General features: G+C 44.1%; 1 protein-coding gene across 1 annotated transcript in view; it reads left to right on the plus strand.

Moving 5' to 3' along the window:
• LOC124550920 (symplekin) overlaps window positions 1–18234 on the plus strand; it is a 119464-nt gene that overhangs the window by 11157 nt on the left and 90073 nt on the right. The window contains exons 4-6 of the mRNA XM_047125717.1: window positions 12498–12653; window positions 14878–15029; window positions 15353–15507. Coding sequence (XP_046981673.1) covers window positions 12498–12653; window positions 14878–15029; window positions 15353–15507 — 463 coding nt within the window. The remainder of the gene's footprint in view (window positions 1–12497; window positions 12654–14877; window positions 15030–15352; window positions 15508–18234) is intronic.

Below are 18234 nucleotides of genomic sequence, written 5' to 3' on the forward strand. Positions count from 1 at the left end.
TGGAATGCACCTCACCTCCCTCTGTTGGATCTCCATTCACTGAAATGCGCCCATGTATTTCGTCTCACACCCGCTCTTGGATGGTGCTTAGACCATGGATTTGGACCGACCTATTCTAGTGTCTTAAGGTCTGTCGCCCCTATGGTCTTCCAGCGTCTTGTACATTCCATCCTTGCAGAGTTCCAGGGGCTACCATCTTCTACACTGATGGCTCTAAGACAATAAATAAAGCAGGATATGCTTTCACATCTCCTACTGGCTTAGAACACGATTTATTGATGTAATCATGTAGTGTGTTCACAGTAGAGCTGCTAGCCATTACCAAGGCCCTCCATTTTGTTACACAGGCCTCCTTCCACTAATATGTACCTACTCATTGAGCAGCCTGCTACTCTCGTCATCCTTTGGTCTCTGCTTTCCATGACCTTCTCTTCTTCCTTAGCCATGCTGCCTGCTGGGTTCTCTTTCTCCGAGTCCCAATTCATGGGTATCCCACTGAATGAACGGGCTGACTGTTTGGCTAGATAAGCTGATACTCGTGCTCCATTCTCTTTCATGACTCGAGCTGTGGATATGCAGATCTATGTCAAATCTCTCTTTGCCTGAAAATGGAATGATGTTTGGTGCACTCCTGGTCTCAGTAATAAATTCCGCGTACTCAAGGAGACTGCTGCGCTTTGGTGCTCTTCTTTCTGCTCCTCTCGTAAGGAGTCCACTGGTTTAGGCCATCTACACATTGGTCATACCAGGCTCACCCAATTTGTCCTCCTGTGTAATGAACCGCTGCCACAGTATGGTTGTGGAGCCAGACTGATGATATTTCACATGTTGGTAGAATGTCCCCTTCGTGCTGAGTATAGTCTTCCTTAATTTTAATATTAGCAGACAATTTGCAGATGGTTGAACTGGTACTCAGTTTCCTCTGTGAAAGTGGTTATTTCCAGATATAAGGTTTTACTTTACTCCTGGAGCAGAGGCAGGGTGGTTGTGGTTGGGGCCTCTCTTCATGTTTTCTCAGTCTGGGACCCCATGACCCCCCCACCCCCCCAATCCTGTGGAAAGATCTCTCTTTTTCTTCCCTGTTTTTACATTTGGTCTAACCTTTTATGTCTTTTACTGTGCCTGTTTTAACTTCCTTGTTTTATAGTTTGAATCCCCTGACTGGACCCATCCACTTTTAGCTGACCCTCTTTTTTTTTTCTGAGAGTAACTTTGGAATTGCGGGTCTGATGATCTCGCCATTTGGCTCCATAATCCCTCCCAATTAATTAATCAATCAATATCAAAAGTTGTTGGGGAAAAATGCTAAAATGCTTTTGGAAATCAGGTAAATTCCCTTGGGGAAACTTGTGACAACCGGGATTTGAAATTCTCAAGGAGAATACCGCACAGTGCACAGTCAAATGCCTCTGATGGGTCACGGAAAATACGGTTTGGCAGTGTCAAAAGATTGTGTTTCTGAAACAGAATGTTGGACCAGTAGCAGAAGAAAGTGTAGCTTATAAGCAATCTGCCACAAAGCAACAACTTATGAAAAATTTGAAAATGTTCTGGTAGTAGGACTAAAGGAAATCTCGTGTAATGGTCGCATTAGGGAGAGACTTTGTGACATCCATTCTAGTTAAAGCTGATGCTGTAGCGACAGCTTCACTGCATTCATCATATTGTATGAACTGTATCAGATTAGCTAGAGGTGCAGGGGCAGTTGTGGTAAAGGAAAAAAGTCGGGATCTTCCATAGTCAGTCAAAACAACAACAATGTTGTCTGTGCTATTAACCAGTTGGTGTCAGTTCTCTTGCTCTACACAGCTTATTCATGAAAATAAAAGTGTGTGACTTTGTGCCATAGATGTGTGTAACCTGTCATGCAAAGACATTGTCTGTCCGCAGCTCGTGGTAAGTGGCTAGCGTTGCTGCCTCTGGATCACGGGGTCCCGGATTCGATTCCCGGCCAGGTTGGGGATTTTCTCTACCTGGGGACTGGGTGTTTGTGTTGTGATGATGATGATGATCATCATCATCATCATCAATCGTGACAGTGTCTAGATTGAATTGTGTAAAAATTGGACTGTGGCAAAACTGGGACTTTTGTAAGGGTGCTGACGACCGCGTAGTTGAGTGAGCACAGGACCCCCGAGCTAGTGTGGCCCACTTTCCTTTCTGGGCTGCATACCTTCCTTTTCCACAGCCTTCCCCATCCACCATCTTCGCCCCCCCTCCCCCTCACCTCCGCCTCTTCCCTTCCTTTTGTCCCCTTCTGGGTGTTTTAGTGCCTACGTCCAGAGACAGACGCTTAAAACTGTCAAACAGTCTTCCTTCTTCGCTTTCGCTGCTGGCAAGTCTCTGCCCTTCCCTCCTGCCCTTTACCCTCTTCTCCACTGTGGCGTTTGATACCTCTCTTCTTTCCTTTCCTTTTCTTTGTTCCTCCCTGTGCGTGTCTGAAGGCTGACCCACGCATTCCCACGTGTAGCCGGTGACGGGGTAATGCGTAATTCCCTGCTCCAGGTAGGACACGTACGTACCCTCTGGTAATGGCCAGGCCCAGGGACAGATGATTACCCGAGCTGGTACCTTCCAAAAGTGCCAATTGGCCCCTCCGTCCGTTTCTCGGGAAGTGTGGACAATCACCTAAGGCAGGAGTGCCCTCAGAGGGCCCCCCACATGGAAGGAGCCCACCATCAGAGACACCGGTAATCATGGGGCTACTTCTGCAATGGTTTGCTCATCATCTACTATGTCTGCTCACAAGCAAAAGTTAAATGAGTCTCAGCCACGGACAGTTCTTCCATCAGTGCTACAGTTCCTTGTTGTTTCTCGGTCGGACAAAGGTAGAGACTTCTCCACAGTCAACCCTGTCATTATTCAGAAAGGTGTCAACACAATTACAGGTCCTGCAAAGTCTTGTTCCCAATTACGAAATGGCACCTTGTTGTTAGAAACAGTCAGTGCCCTCCAGGCACAAAAATAGTTGCGTACTTCACTGCTACACACCTTCCCTGTCCAGGTGGAAGTGCACTGCACTTTAAATTCATCACGTGGGGTGGTTTACACACACTCCCTCAATGGATTGTCTGACAAGAAAATTGATAACTACCTGTCTGACCAGGGTGTAACGGCTGTTCATAGTCATGAAAAGGGTTGACGAGGACTTGGTTCCAAGCCGTACTGTCTTCTTGACATTTGACAGAGTTCAACTTCCATCGAACATAAAAGTGGGCTATGAGATAATTTCCGTTCACCCTTACATCCTAAACCCTACACGTTGCTATTGGTGTCAACGGTTCAATCATACCAGCCAGTCATGTTCCGATCTGGCCAAATGCGTTACATGTGGCAAGGATGCCCATGAGGGTGCCTCCATCGCCTCGTTGCATCAACTGTATGGGTGACCACTCTGCTTCCTCTAGAGATTGATTTCCTGAATCAGCCGTTCGTCTTTGAAAATGGGGCAGAGTGAAGGAAAAGGTGTCGACCTTTGCTGCTCGAAAGTTATTTGCCAGCCAAAAGCCCACTGTGCCTCACACAAGTAAATACAGCACTGTCCTTGCCTCTCCTAGGCCTACAAAGGAGGCAGGCACGCAAACTTGTGATCTCACCTTTAGTGCCACGGTCGTCAGATGGGCTAGTGCAAAGATTGCCCGTTCCACCTCCCCACTATCACCTACTCACTCTATGGCTCACCCTTCATCGGGTTCTGCTGAATCACGAGCCCCAACATCAGACACCCGAATTTCCAAAAAAGAACCTACTCGTGAAGATTTTTACGTACCCCGACTTCACAACCATCAATTCCTCCCTCATCTCAACGTCCTGTTTCCAAGAAGGCTAATAAGAAACCCAGTTCCTCTCCTTCTCCGCCACGGCGTGTCTCATCTACAGCACCACCTGGCAGTAACCACCCTCGGCTGTCGTCTGTGTTGCCAAGGCGCACTGCTGGTGGCCAATCAACCGGCTGATCGCTGGTGGCAGAGGCTGCTCCTGAACAACCTATGGATCAGGATCTTCTGCCTTCGGCTGAATGTCGTTCCACGCTGTCAGCCGCCGGCTCTGAGCAGTCGTTGAGTTGATAGCAACCTTGCTCACATTCCCTTTTCTGTCCACCCTATGTCCATTATCCATTGGAATATCTGCGACATTCGAGCCAATCAGGATAAATTGTTGATCCTCTTACAATCCTACTTGCCGGTCATGTTCTGTCTTCAGGAAATAAAGCTGCGTCCCCACGATCGCTTTGTTTTCCCTCATTTTCAGTCAGTCCGATTTGATCTCCCTTCTGTTGATGGCACTCCACCACATGGAGGACTCGTGATTCTTCTCCATGATACTGTCCATTATAACCCAATTCCCTTAAACAGTTCCTTCCAAGCTGTTGCTGTCTGTCTTTCCCTTTCTGGATACACCTTCTCTCTTTGTACTGTATACATTCCATCATGTAAGAGGCAAGAGCTGATCTCCTTCATCTTCTTGGTCAGCTTCCGCCCCCTATTTGCTGGTTGGGGACTTCAGTGCCCACCACCCACATTGGGGATCTCCGCGTGGCTCACTATTGATAGACGTCTTCCACCAAGCAGATCTTGTTTGCCTCAACACTGGGGACCCTACATTTTTGTCTGCCTCCACGACAAATTTCTCACATTTGGACCTTTTGGTCGGTATTGTTCCGCTAGCTCGGCGCTTTGAATGGTTCGGTCTTGCTGATACACATTCGAGTGACCACTTTCCATGTGTCCCTAGATTGTAGCCACAACTGCCGTATATGCGCCCGAGACGCTGGAAGTTTGCCCAAGCTGATTGGACGCTTCTTTCATCTCTGGCTACATTCGATTACCGTCACTTTCCTAGTGTCGACAATGAGGTCACTCATATTACAGAAATTATCCTTACAGCTGCAGTTCGTTCAATACCTCGCACCTCCGATTTGCCCCAGCGCCCCCCAGTTCCTTGGTGGAACGAGGCATGCCGTGACGCAATATGTGAACGGGGACATGCTCTTCACGTTTACCGCCACCATCCTACTTTGGCCAACTGTATCCGCTATAAGCAGTCCCGTGCACGATGCTGTCGCATCATCCGTGATAGGAAGAAGGCAAGCTGGGACTTCTTTACTAGCTCGTTTAACACCTTCACTCCCTCCTAGAAAGTTTGGAGTCTGATTCAATAGTTATCTGGTGTACCTAGTTTCTCCCCGGTCTCTGGGCTCACTGTCGCGCATGATACCTTAGTGGACCCCGTCGCAATTTCTAACTCATTGGGTCAACACTTTGCTGAGATTTCGAGCTCTTCAAATTACCCGCCAGCTTTTCTCCCAAAGAAACGTGCAGTGGAAGTGCGACCTCTTGCTTTCTCCTCTCAAAATTGTGAAAGCTATAATGCTGTTTTCTCCATGGTGGAACTCCAACACGCACTCTCTTCTTCTTGCTCTTCCGCCCCAGGACCGGATGGTATCCACATCCAAATGTTGCTCGATTTATCATACCATAGTCTGCGCTACCTGGTTCGCCTTTATAATAAAATTTGGACAGACAGTACTTTCCCAGATGGTGGCGGGAAGCTACCGTCCATCATTCCTGTTCTGAAACCTGGAAAGGACAAACATCTCCCCTCTAGCTATCGCCCTATTTCTCTCACAAGTAGTGGATATAAGGTTTTGGAGCGTAGTGGCTGGAGTCCCGAAGTCTTTTAACACCTGCCCAATGCGGTTTCCAAAAACATCGTTTTGCTGTTGACCGTCTTGTTGCTCTTTCCACTTACATAATGAACAATTTTCTCAGGAAACGCCAAACAGTAGCAATATTTTTTGATCTGGAGAGAGCATACGATACCTGTTGGAGGACAGGCATCCTCTGCACACTGTTCTCTTAGTGCTTTCGAGATCGGCTGCCCCTTTTTCTTCTTGAATTTATGACAGACCGCACATTTGAAGTGCGGGTGAACACTACTTTATCCCTTACTTTCTCCCAAGAAAACTGGGTACCCCAGGGCTCCGTGCTAAGTGTTGTACCGTTTGCCATTGCCGTAAATCCAATTAAGGATTGTCTCCTTCCCGATATCTCGGGCTCCCTCTTTGTGGACGATTTTGCGATCTACGACAGTTCTCAATGGACCACCCTTCTTGAAGGATGTCTTCAAGGATGTCTCGATCGCCTCCTCTCTCGGAGCATCAAAACCGGCTTCCGCTTTTCTCCCAGTAAGACAGTTTGTGTCAGTTTTTGGGGTCGTATGGAGTTTCTTCTGCCTTCCCTACATCTAGGCCCTGTCAACCTTCTGTACGTGGCCGTGACTAAATTCTTGGGTCTTATGTTTGACAGAAAACTGTGCTGGTCCTCCCACCTTTCCTATCTTTCGGCTCGCTGTCTGTGATCCCTAAACACCCTCCGTGTCCTGAATGGTCCTTCTCCACCTCTATCGCTCCTTAGTGCGCCTGAAATTGGACTATGGAAGCATAGTTTACTCCTCTGCTCGGCCATCTATCCTTCGTCGTCTCGACTCTGTCCACCACCATGGATTACGTTTAGCGTCTGGAGCTTTTTTACACCAGCACTGTGGAAAGCCTTTATGCTGAGACTGCTGAACCTCCGCTGTCCAGTCGGCGAGTTGTCCTTCTGAGTCGTTATGCTAGCTATCTGTCTTCCATGCCTACTAACCCGCCCCATGACCTTTTTTTTTTTTCGACGCCTCCTTGGGTTTAGGGTATGCAGGCCGCACCCTCCTCCCTACTACCACCGGCAGTCCGCTTCCGTCAACTGCTCCATTCTCTTTCCTTCTGCTTTCCTAAAACCTTCTTGACAACTTGGGGTACAGCACCGCCTTGGCTCTGTCCCCGGATCTGCCTGCTCCGTGACCTTTGTCGATTTCCCAAGGATGGTACCCCTTCACTTGTTTATCGTCGGGCATTTGCTGCTCTATGTGCACAAATGACGGACGCCACATTTATTTACACCGACGGCTCGAAAACATCGTTAGGTGTAGGGAGTGCCTATATTGTTGGCGACACCCCAAATCACTTTCGGCTTCCCGACCAGTGTTCGGTTTATACTGCGGAGCTTTACGCTGTTCTCCAGGCTGTCCACTACATCTGCCGCCATCAGCGGATACAATACGTTATCTGCTCAGATTCTCTCAGCTCTCTCCTCAGTCTCCAAGCTCTTTATCCTGTGCACCCTCTGGTCCACCGGATTCAGGACTGTCTGCGCTTGCTCCACCTGGGGGGGGGGCGTCTCGGTGGCATTCCTCTGGCTCCCGGGACACGTTGGTATCTGTGGAAATGAGGCGGCCGATATTGCAGCCAAGGCTGCAGTCTCTCTTCTTCGGCCAGCTATTCAATCGATTCCCTTCGCCGATCTATGGAGCGTTTTATGTCGTCGTGGTGTTCATTTATGGCACGCGCATTGGTCGACACTTCCCCATAATAAATTGCGGGACGTGAAAGCTCTTCCTTGTGCTTGCTTGGACCTCTTCCTCCCGAACGCGTCGTTGGGAGGAGGTAATTTTAACTAGACTCCGGATAGGGCACTGTCTTTTTAGCCATCGACATCTTTTAAGCGGCGATCCTCCCCCACTCTGTCCCCACTGCTCTCAGCTGTGGACAGTAAGACACCTTTTAATTGAGTGCCCCTATTTTAATCCAGCTGTGGACAGTAAGACACCTTTTAATTGAGTGCCCCTATTTTAATCCGTTGCGCTCCCGTCTACAGCTATCGCCTGACATATCGTCAATTTTAGCAGATGTCACGCGCTCAGCCGACTGCGTTCTCAAGTTTATCAGTGCCAGTGAAATGACGTCAGTCATTTGAAGCTCTCTTTGGGGACAACCAATCCCTTTCTGTAGTGGATTTTTAAGCCTTCCTTCTGCTTTTAGTTTCTCCAATTTTATGACTTTCGTTCCCATTGCTGCTGGTTTCCATTTTCGGTTTTTTACTGTTTCCTAAGTCATGGACCGGGCGCTAATGACCATAGCAGTTTTGCGCTCTAAAACCAAAACAAAATACTACCACCGGGAGTCCGCTTCCGTCAACTGCTATGTTCTCTTTCCTTCCGCTTTCCTAAAACTTTCTTGCCAACTTGGGGTACAGCACTGCCTTGGCTCCGGCCCCGGACCTGCCTGCTCCGTGACCTTTGTCAGTTTCCCAAGGATGGTACCCCTTCTCCTGTTTATCGTCAGGCAATTGCTGCTCTATGCGCACAAATGAAGGATGCCCCATTTATTTACACTGATGGCTCAAAAACATTTGGTGTTTGGAGTGCCTATATTGTTGGCGACACCCATATTAGATTTCGGCATCCCGACCAGTGTTCGGTTTTTATTGCGGAGCTTTACACTGTTCTCCAGGCTGTCAAATACATCCGTTGCCATCAGCGGATACAGTATATTATATGCTCTGATTCGCTCAGCTGTCTCCTCAGTCTCGAAGCTCTCTACTCTGTCCACCCTCTGGTCCACCAGATTCAGGACTGCCTACACTTGCTCCATTTGGGGGCCATCTCTGTGGCGTACCTCTGGATCCCAGGACATGTTGGTATCCGTGGGAATGAGGCGGCCGACATAGCGGCCAAGGCTGCAGTCTCTCTTCTTCAGCCTGCTGTTCGCATGGTTCCCTTCGCCAATCTACGGATTGTTTTATGTTGTGTTGCTCTTTTATGCCATGCCCATTGGTCGACACTTCCCAATAATAAATTGCGGGACGTGAAAGCTCTTCCCTGTGCTTGGACCTCTTCCTCTTGAACTCGTCAGGAGGAGGTAATTTTAACTAGACTTCGGATAGGGCACTGTCTTTTTAGCGATAGACATCTTTTCAGTAGGGATCCTCCCCCGCTTTGTCCCACTGCTCTCAACTGTGGACGGTGAGACACCGTTTACTTGAGTGCCCCTATTTTACTCCATTATGTGCCCGTCTACAGCTGTCACCTGATATATCTTCCATTTTAGCAGATGACACGTGGTCAGCCCATCGTGTTCTTGAGTTTATTAGTGTCAGTGAGAGGTCAGTCATTTGAAGCTCTTTTTTGGGGACAAACAACCCTTTCCTTTTTTTAGTTTCCCCACTTCTTTAGTTTCGCTCCCATTGCTGCTGGTTTCCAGTTTGCTTTTTTTAACCTTTTCGTAAGTCACTGACTGGGAGCTAATGACCATAGCAGTTTTGTGCCCTAAAACCATAACAAAAAAAAGAAAAATTCTCTGATTGGTCAAAACATTCTGTGTACTGTCTGCTGTGAGCTTGAGAGCTGCCTGGTAGCATTATGCGCATGTGAGTGCAACATGGTAAGGAAAGTACATAAGCAGAGTAGAGATGAATGAAGAATCATTCTAGTGATGATATAGGCCACAAATGGGGAATTCCACTGAAATAACTTTCTTTGACAAATAAAAAAAATAGTCGTGGCCCAGCACCTGGGAACAAGCACTTTGGAAATGGCAAAACTGGTTGGCTGTACACATGCATCTATAGAAAGTAATCGAAGCACAGTGAAAAGACAAGCAGGTGACAAGGCCTTGGATGTCCAAGCCTCATCACAGAAAGTGATCAAAGGCTTGGCTGGTCTGTAAATTGGGATAGTTCGTGGTCTGTGGCAGATCTGACAACAGAGTACAGTGCTGGTGCTGGCACAAGTGTTTCAGAGAATACCGTTCAGCACTATTTAGCATGGGGATCCACAGCAGAAGACTCCTATGCCGAGCCAGTATTGTCGGTTAAGTTTGCAGTTAGCATGGGATGAGAGAGATTAGACCAGGAATCAGTGGAAAAGTGTCACCTGGTTGGTTGAATTTTGTTTCCTAGTACATTAGGTCAATGGCTGCATCTGGATATGCTGTCAGCCAGGCAAATGGCTGTTCAAAATATGCAGCTCACCACAGGTGCAGGCCGATGGGAGTAGTGTTAAGCCACTGAGGGACATTCACGTGGACTTCCAAGGAATTTGTGGTAGTGGACGAAAGCAGTGAGACAACTGTGTAATACATAATCATCATTAGACCATAAGTATTCCTACAAAGGTTGAATGAAAAATAATGCTTACATCTTCATTAATTGGGTTAGGATGGGAATATTTTAATAAATCAAATGCAGAAATATTCCTCAGAATGTGATCTTCAATTACCAATATTCACCTTTCCACATAATCACCAGCCAATTGGATACATTTCTGCCAATGATGAACAAGTTTTCTGAAGCCATCGCGGAAGTAGTTGACACTCTGTTTCTGCAACCACTGTCTCACAGTTCTGTCATAATTGTCTATCCACGTTTCGTCTCCTGTCACAGTTGAATGGAGAAAGGCGTCACCTTCATTATTTTAACGTGAGAAGAATTCCTGGCAGATTGAAAGTCTGTGCGCTTTCATTTTATGAGGCAGCATCCGGGGTACCCATTGTGCACAGATCTTCCGATAGCCAAGCAAAGCAATAATGTGACCCACATGTTCTTGTGAAATGCCGATTGTGCTTGCAATTTCTCTCTGAGAGATACGACAATTGTCCTGAATCAATCTGTCAGCATTTTCTTTGTGAACGTGGTGGTTGCTGTCACAGGACGTCCAACTCTGTTTGTCACACAGGTCAGATGGTCCCCCCTCAACATCTTTAAACTTACTTGCGCAATGAAGCACAGTACTCACATCAGCACAATCACCATCAACTGGTTTCATTCTCTGATGAATCTCTTTAGGGGTGACACTTTCTGCTGTCAAGAATTCAATGACTGCACATTCCTTAAATAGCATTGACCTACCATCTGCACGGGGTTCCATACTTTACACTGTAACAACAACCATTCAGTGCTAAGGATTCCCACCAACTGGAGCTGTAAAGAAGAGGTTTGGAACAAGCCAGTATGTGCCACATAACAATGCTGCCAACTGTTGAAGAGTTACGAAAGTGGAGGCATTACTTTGTCAAACCTTGTACATGCTTTGATTTCTTCCTTGATGGCAGTAGCATATTCCAGTAGTATAACTGTGTTACAAGGGCGTAATCACCCACACACCCTGCAGGACATTGGTTGCAAGTAAACTGAAAACAATGGAAAATGAAACTACTAGCTTCCGAGCTATGGTTGCAAGTAAACTGAAAACAATGGAAAATGAAACTACTAGCTTCCGAGCTAACCGATTTCTATCTGTTCTGTCCACTATTGCACCTGGTATCTTGAGGTTGTTGCTATTATGTTAAATACTTAATATTCCCACATGATTGAAACAAAAACATTATTACATCATTGACTCTACAAATTGGCTGTTCTGCCATAATACCTTCCCATGGCTCCTCAAGACAGGCATTGCTGACACACTTAGAGGTAAGAGTGCCGATAGCCACTCATAAAATTTTGCCTTTCCAAAAATGGCTACTACAGAAGTAATCTGTGCACATTGTTATGAAGCAGCCATTGAATTATTTTTGTTGTACTCAGCAGCATGTTATCTTACTGGATAGTCAGCTGTCTTTTTGTCTAATTTGGTGGCAGAAGTTGCAGCATAGCTGGTATATGAGATGGCAAACCAACCTTCTATATACTTCTCAAAACCCTCGTATCCAACAATTCTGTATACCCCAATGTAACTAGTTACTGTGCCCCCATTGAATGAATCTCTGCTTTTGTCAGCCAGCACTTCCAAGAAATTGCTTGTTCCCTAGCCTCTCATATGAAACATACAAACCACTTTCGTCAGACTCTAGATCACTGCTACCCACACCTGGATGCCTGCCGCCTCTCAATACACAGACATCTCTCATACCCATAGGTTGCCACTATCGAACACTACCTGTCCCAATGTCCTTTAGAGTCCAGGGCCACTACCTCATTCCTTATAAACTGTACCAGTTATATCCTCACAGCTACTTCTCTTTTTTAAGTTACGTAAATAATTCTGTGGCACAAGCACGGGAACTCGCATGCCACTTTCCTGTGCCATCCTGTTTATAGGCCCTTCAGAGGAAATCCTCCTAGCCTTTCAAAACTGCCAGACACCTTGTCTGGTTCACGTTCGCTGATGAGATTAGTGATTTCTGTTGCCAAGTATGATAAGGTGGCACAATGTGCTGCTGAGAACAATATGCTGAGGTTCTTTGGCTACTTCATGTGTGCCATTCAGCTCCTTCCCTCCACCACCAACTTTTATGCTCTACTGGGTGGGAGTGAAGAGTTATCCTTGCAATGCATCCTTTACTCCTGTAATCATGCTGGCCTCGGTCTGGGTCCTCACACCCTCTACCCAACAGCTTCCCCTTTTTGTGTCCTGTCATCCCTTTTTGATCCACACCTTCACATCTCCTTCATCTTCATTGAGTGCCACACACCACTGGCTCTGATACCTGTGCATCACATACTCGGCCTGTACACCCGCCATGCCTTCCTAATACATTGCATTGCACATATTCATTATATTTGTTTCTTTGACACATTCCAACTCATAATGTTTAATGTGAATATGATCTATGGAACAAGTAAGTGACTAAAATAGTTTGTGCATATATGTGTGTAAATCTATTTTTGATAAACCTGCAGTATTCGTACGCATGCTGTGAAGTTCCTGGAGAATGTTGTCCTCCTGCAGACATATCCAGAACCTGATGGCATGGTGCGTAGAGATGACTTCTCTCTAGAAGATGTACCAATGACACTTAAAATAGCAAGAAGAAGAAAACTGGAGGAAGAGGCCTTGTAAGTAAATCTCAATTTCCCTCTGTTCTGTGTGTGTGTGTGTGTGTGTGTGTGTGTGTGTGTGTGTGTGTGTGTGTGTGCGTGTGTGCGTGCGTGCGTGCAGTTTTGAAAATGAAACATAAGTCATATAGCAGGTAGTGATCTCAGATTGCTTATAGATAACAAGAGAAGGGATTCAACTGTTTTGTTTCATGGGATACGATTATACAAAATAAAAACAATTACTTCCTATCTAATTACCTTGCTGTGTAAAATGTACAGAATCAAAGGTAAACAAAAAATATGTAAATCTAAAGACTCTCTCTCCTGAACACAGTTCACAGCACAAGTTTAAGAATGGGCATATCCTCACGGGGTGTCAAGAGTGAGAAATGAAATAAATGGGAACAGTGTGTTCTTTAGCGTCTGAATTAATAGTTTAATGTAATAGAGGGAAACATTCCACGCGGGAAAAATATATTTAAAAACAAAGATGATGTGACTTACCATACGAAAGTGCTGGCAGGCCGATAGAAACACAGACACATACATACGCTCAAAATTCAAGCTTTCGCAACAAACTGTTGCCTCATCAGGAAAGAGGGAAGGAGAGGGAAAGACGAAAGGAAGTGGGTTTTAAGGGAGAGGGTAAGGAGTCATTCCAATCCCGGGAGTGGAAAGACTTACCTTGGGGGGGAAAAAAGGACGGGTATACACTAGCGCGCGCGCACACACACACATATCCATCCACACTTATACAGACACAAGCAGACATATTTAAATATTTCTGCTTGTGTCTGTATATGTGTGGATGGATATGTGTGTGTGTGTGTGCGCGCGCGAGTGTATACCCGTCCTTTTTTCCCCCTAAGGTAAGTCTTTCCGCTCCCGGGATTGGAATGACTCCTTACCCTCTCCCTTAAAAACCACTTCCTTTCGTCTTTCCCTCTCCTTCCCTTTTTCCTGATGAGGCAACAGTTTGTTGCGAAAGCTTGAATTTTGTGTGTATGTATGTGTCTGTGTTTCTATCGACCTGCCAGAGCTTTCGTATGGTAAGTCACATCATCTTTGTTTTTAAATGAATTAATAGTTTCTTAGACAAGAGTGCATGTTCTGTTGGCACTGAATGGACAGACCAGTTACTATATTGGTGTAAGACATACAGGCTACTGATTTAAGTACTTTAGGAGAAAAACCTGATTCAAAACCTAAAGAAACAGTTATCTCACTTTTTGTTCATTGATTAACATCTCATCAATAAATTCTCATTATAGTGTTGTAGCTGAGAGATTTTTTTTTTTTTTCTTCCAACTGTATTCACATTGTTTCAGATTTTCATGTATCTGGGAACCTATTCCAAATACTTTCATTAACATTCTGTAGTTGTGCATCATCTCGGATGTTTCTTAGAAAGTAAATTTATTTTCACTCCTCCCTGTTCTGTGCAGTTGTGCTTCAATTTGGCATATGTTGCATGCTGTCTTCGTGGTGTGTGTGTGTGTGTGTGTGTGTGTGTGTGTGTGTGTGTGTGTGTCGTGGGGGGATAAAAGTTTAGCTCACGGTGAGTGACATACTTAATTTTGCACACCGTTGTTGTCAGCAGTCGCTTTGAACTGTGAGGTACTATGAGAATGAAAGAGAGTTGCGCCAGCTGTTGGTACTTCACAGCTGATGAGAGCGGCAGACGTGTGTTTCGAAGCGAGAGATATTGTGACATTCTCAGGTCAATAAACCACAACTTTGGAGTCTTAACAAATACGTAAGAAACAGTCGGGTATTTATGACAGCCAAGATTATAAATGCAATTGTTGCTCGTTTAACTTGCAGCAATTTAAGTTGTGCTATTAGGTTCCAACCAACAACCACCTTGTAATTCTTGCCACATTTGAAAAAAAATCAAATATTTACGATAACAGCAAAGAAGAAAAATAATGCAATTTTGGTGCTAGAAATTAATTGCCTCTTGTCACCTCTCATTGTGTACGTAAAATTGTTGTCTGTCACATTGGTTACGCAAAACTTGATGCATTGCCAATGTGCGAGCCATAGAGAGAAAAAAAAAACTGCGACTGGTGCTGACCGTCATCTGTGCTTCGGTTGTATGTTATTGGCTATACTGGGAGCAGTGCCTGCTTAAGTGCTGAATTTAAATTCCTGGGTGGTATTAACCTTTTTACATATTGAACAGTGTACTTCACGATTGAGTTTTGCTGATGGCTCCTGTCTCGAATCTGTCTGTTGTCAGGATGGTCTTCGAGCTGCTCCTGAACTTCCACGGATCCCCTCACATCAGCAGTGTTAACCTCATGACGTGCATGGGGTCCTTGACACTCATAGCAAAGATGCGACCACAACTTTTCATGGGGAAAGTCATCAATGCCTTTGAGAAGTTGCATCGTAAGCTACATAATTATTATAATTGACTTAAACCTGTAAAGTGATCTGAACTGCATATGATTTGATTTTTTCAAAGTTTAGTGAAAAAGGATTGACCAGAAACTTTGCTTGATTTACTATTTATCACAATGTTTGCATCATGTGCAAACACACCAGACGTTTGCATCTGGAAATGTCATTGATGTTACACTATTTGCCAAGTGATAGATGTGTACAAAATCAATATTCTTGACATGTCTCAGAAGTGTTCACTGGCAAATATACTTTTTAATCGTGTTTTTGAGTAAAGGGATCTGAACTCATTGTTTGTAATTTCCTTACAGAAAACCTTCCACCGACATTGTCAAAGTCGCAAGTTAGTTCAGTGAGCAAGCACCTGAAAATCCAGTTGCTGAATCTACTGAAACAGCCGTCTTCTGTAGAGTTCCACAACAACATTACTGCCTTGCTGACTGAACTGGGTGCTACTCACCAGGAGGTAATGTATCAGTCTTATGTGAAAAATGTCCTGCTAAGAGAACATGTTTGCTGTCCAAAAGCTACATATCACCCACATAGAAATGATTCTAGTGCAATGTATGAAAGGTTAAGAGTTCGATGGCTAGTCATTTGTAAATTAAAATCATTCATTTGTCAGGGCTATCACCCCTCGTGTTGTTTGGCTACTACCAGTGCTTGCTTGCCTTCTTCCTCAAGTTTTCACAGGAATGGGAGTTGGTAGCTGATGTCGCCATAGAGGGGGGGAGATTGCCATCATGTAGTGACAGCAGGCCACACTTTTATTTTAGGAGACAGTCTTACTAATGGCAGTTGTCAGTTTTACTCCTGACAAAGCGGACAGAGATGACACTCAGAACATTGAGTTGAAATTGGCAATAGAGACAGTAACAACAGCATAAATGCTTCAGGCAAGGATTTCTTATGGAAAAAATGTATGACGATTCCTCTTTCCAATAGTGGATGTGTTGTGAAATAAATGATAGGTTAAAATTGCGTGCTCGTCCTCGAGTTGAATTTAGACTGGTGGCTTCCCTGAGCACAGTTCTCGTCAGTGGATCTATGCAAATGTAACTCGCTGCTTCAGGTCTGCCACTATTTCTCTCCTTCCAATTCTGTAAGTGCCATTCATGAGCTGGCAAGAGCAAAAGTTAAGGCTCCAGCATCGGCTACACCATTGCAATTTCATAACCACTTCTACAATCCTGTAGATCACATAACATAAACAGATACAAAGAAAGTAAATTGGAAAAAGAAAACCCTATATGGCAAGCACTCGTATCATCTAACACAGCCATACATCGATCAAGACGCATCCAACACATGGCTAAGAAAAGGCAATATATACAATGAGACGGAAGGATTCATGATTGCAATACAGAATCAAACAATAAACACCATATATTACAGCAAGCATATTATTAAAGATCCCAATACCACAACAGATAAATGCAGACTTTGCAAACAACAAATAGAAACAGTAGATTACATCACAAGTGGATGTACAATACTAGCAAATACAGAATACCCCAGAAGACATGACAATGTAGCAAAAATAATTCATCAACAACTTGCCATACAATATAAACTAATAAAACATGTTCCCACGTACAAGTATGCACCACAAAATGTACTGGAGAATGATGAATACAAATTATACTGGAACAGAACCATTATAACAGATAAAACATCACGTAACAAACCTGACATCATACTCACCAATAAAAAGAAGAAATTAACACAACTAATTGAAATATCCATACCCAATACAACAAATATACAGAAGAAAACAGGAGAAAAAATTGAAAAATACATCCAACTGGCTGAGGAAGTCAAGGACATGTGGCATCAGGATAAAGTTGACATTATACCAATTATACAAGAGTTATACCACATCATATCCACCAGTACATCAACACAATACAGCTACATCCAAACGTGTATATACAACTACAGAAACCTGTAATTATTGATACATGTTCAATTATCCGAAAGTTCCGAAATGCATTGTAACATGTACCGTACAGTTAAAAGGTAGTCACGCTTGATCAAGGTCCGTGCCACTTTCCGTTTTTAACCAGACGTAACGTCTGAGAAAGGAAAGAAATAATAATAACCACCATCAACATATGATTAAAATAATAAATTTATATAATTGGTGTGAAATGCCAAAATTTTAGAACATGTTCAATGTAATACTTTTTATGTTGGAAAGTAACTGAAATATTATGAAAATCTTGCCACTAGAATGTGGAAGTAGAAGTTATTCTGTAGTCCTAATGCTACTTTGAAAGGGGGTGGGTGGGGTGGAGTAGGTGTTTGCTTACTCTATTGTTGTATTGAAATAAAACAATCACTTCTTTGATAGTGGAGGGTATATTAGCATGTAAAAGAATCTGCTAAAAACATCCTAATCCAAAATTACTAAACACAAACAGAAATTACCTTCATTTCTCAAATACATGCTGCCACCTACTTGGAACATTCCCGAAACAATATGTGAAGTACAGCAAGTGCATGGCATAAATTATATATTACAATCAGGCCTAGTGAGGCTAGCTCATTTCCTGAACTAGACCAAATAAAATTTGGATGTAGTATATATGCTGCATGAGGATGCAGGAGGTTAGACTTGCTTCACAGAACTTGCTACACGAATGGTTTGGAATATCATTTATCGTGGACCAAATGTCCCAGAATGATTGTGTATGTAGTGGGTGTTGGTAAAATTCAACTGACTTTCACATTCAGTAATTGTTTGGTGTTTAATAATGGTTGCAGAACTGACACATAGACTTGTAAGTATTTGGATGCTTTCTTGTAATGGGCCACACATACTCACATTAACTTGTCCCAGTACAGTGAAATATGAAAGTACTTCTGCCATCTCTGACATAAATATGTCTTTACCTTTGTTATTGGTATTGACAGAAATCACTAGTAAAATGAGTTAATGCTAAAACATGAAATATGTGTGAGAATTCTTGAGGAGCCATTGAATTTGAAGTTTCAGTAACTAGTTAGCTAACATTGCCCACCAAAGGCAAGGTACCAGGTTTGAGTCCCCACCTGCCAGACAGTTTAAATTTTTCTGGAAGTATCAAACAAACATTTCTCTTGTAAATTTGTCGAATTATAAAAGTTATGGAAATGGTTGAATTCTATGGTCAGAAATCTGGAAAACTAGTTAATTTCTACAAGGAACTTG

This window comes from Schistocerca americana, chromosome 9 (genome assembly GCF_021461395.2).
Source record: "Schistocerca americana isolate TAMUIC-IGC-003095 chromosome 9, iqSchAmer2.1, whole genome shotgun sequence".
Classification (NCBI taxonomy): domain Eukaryota; kingdom Metazoa; phylum Arthropoda; class Insecta; order Orthoptera; family Acrididae; genus Schistocerca; species Schistocerca americana.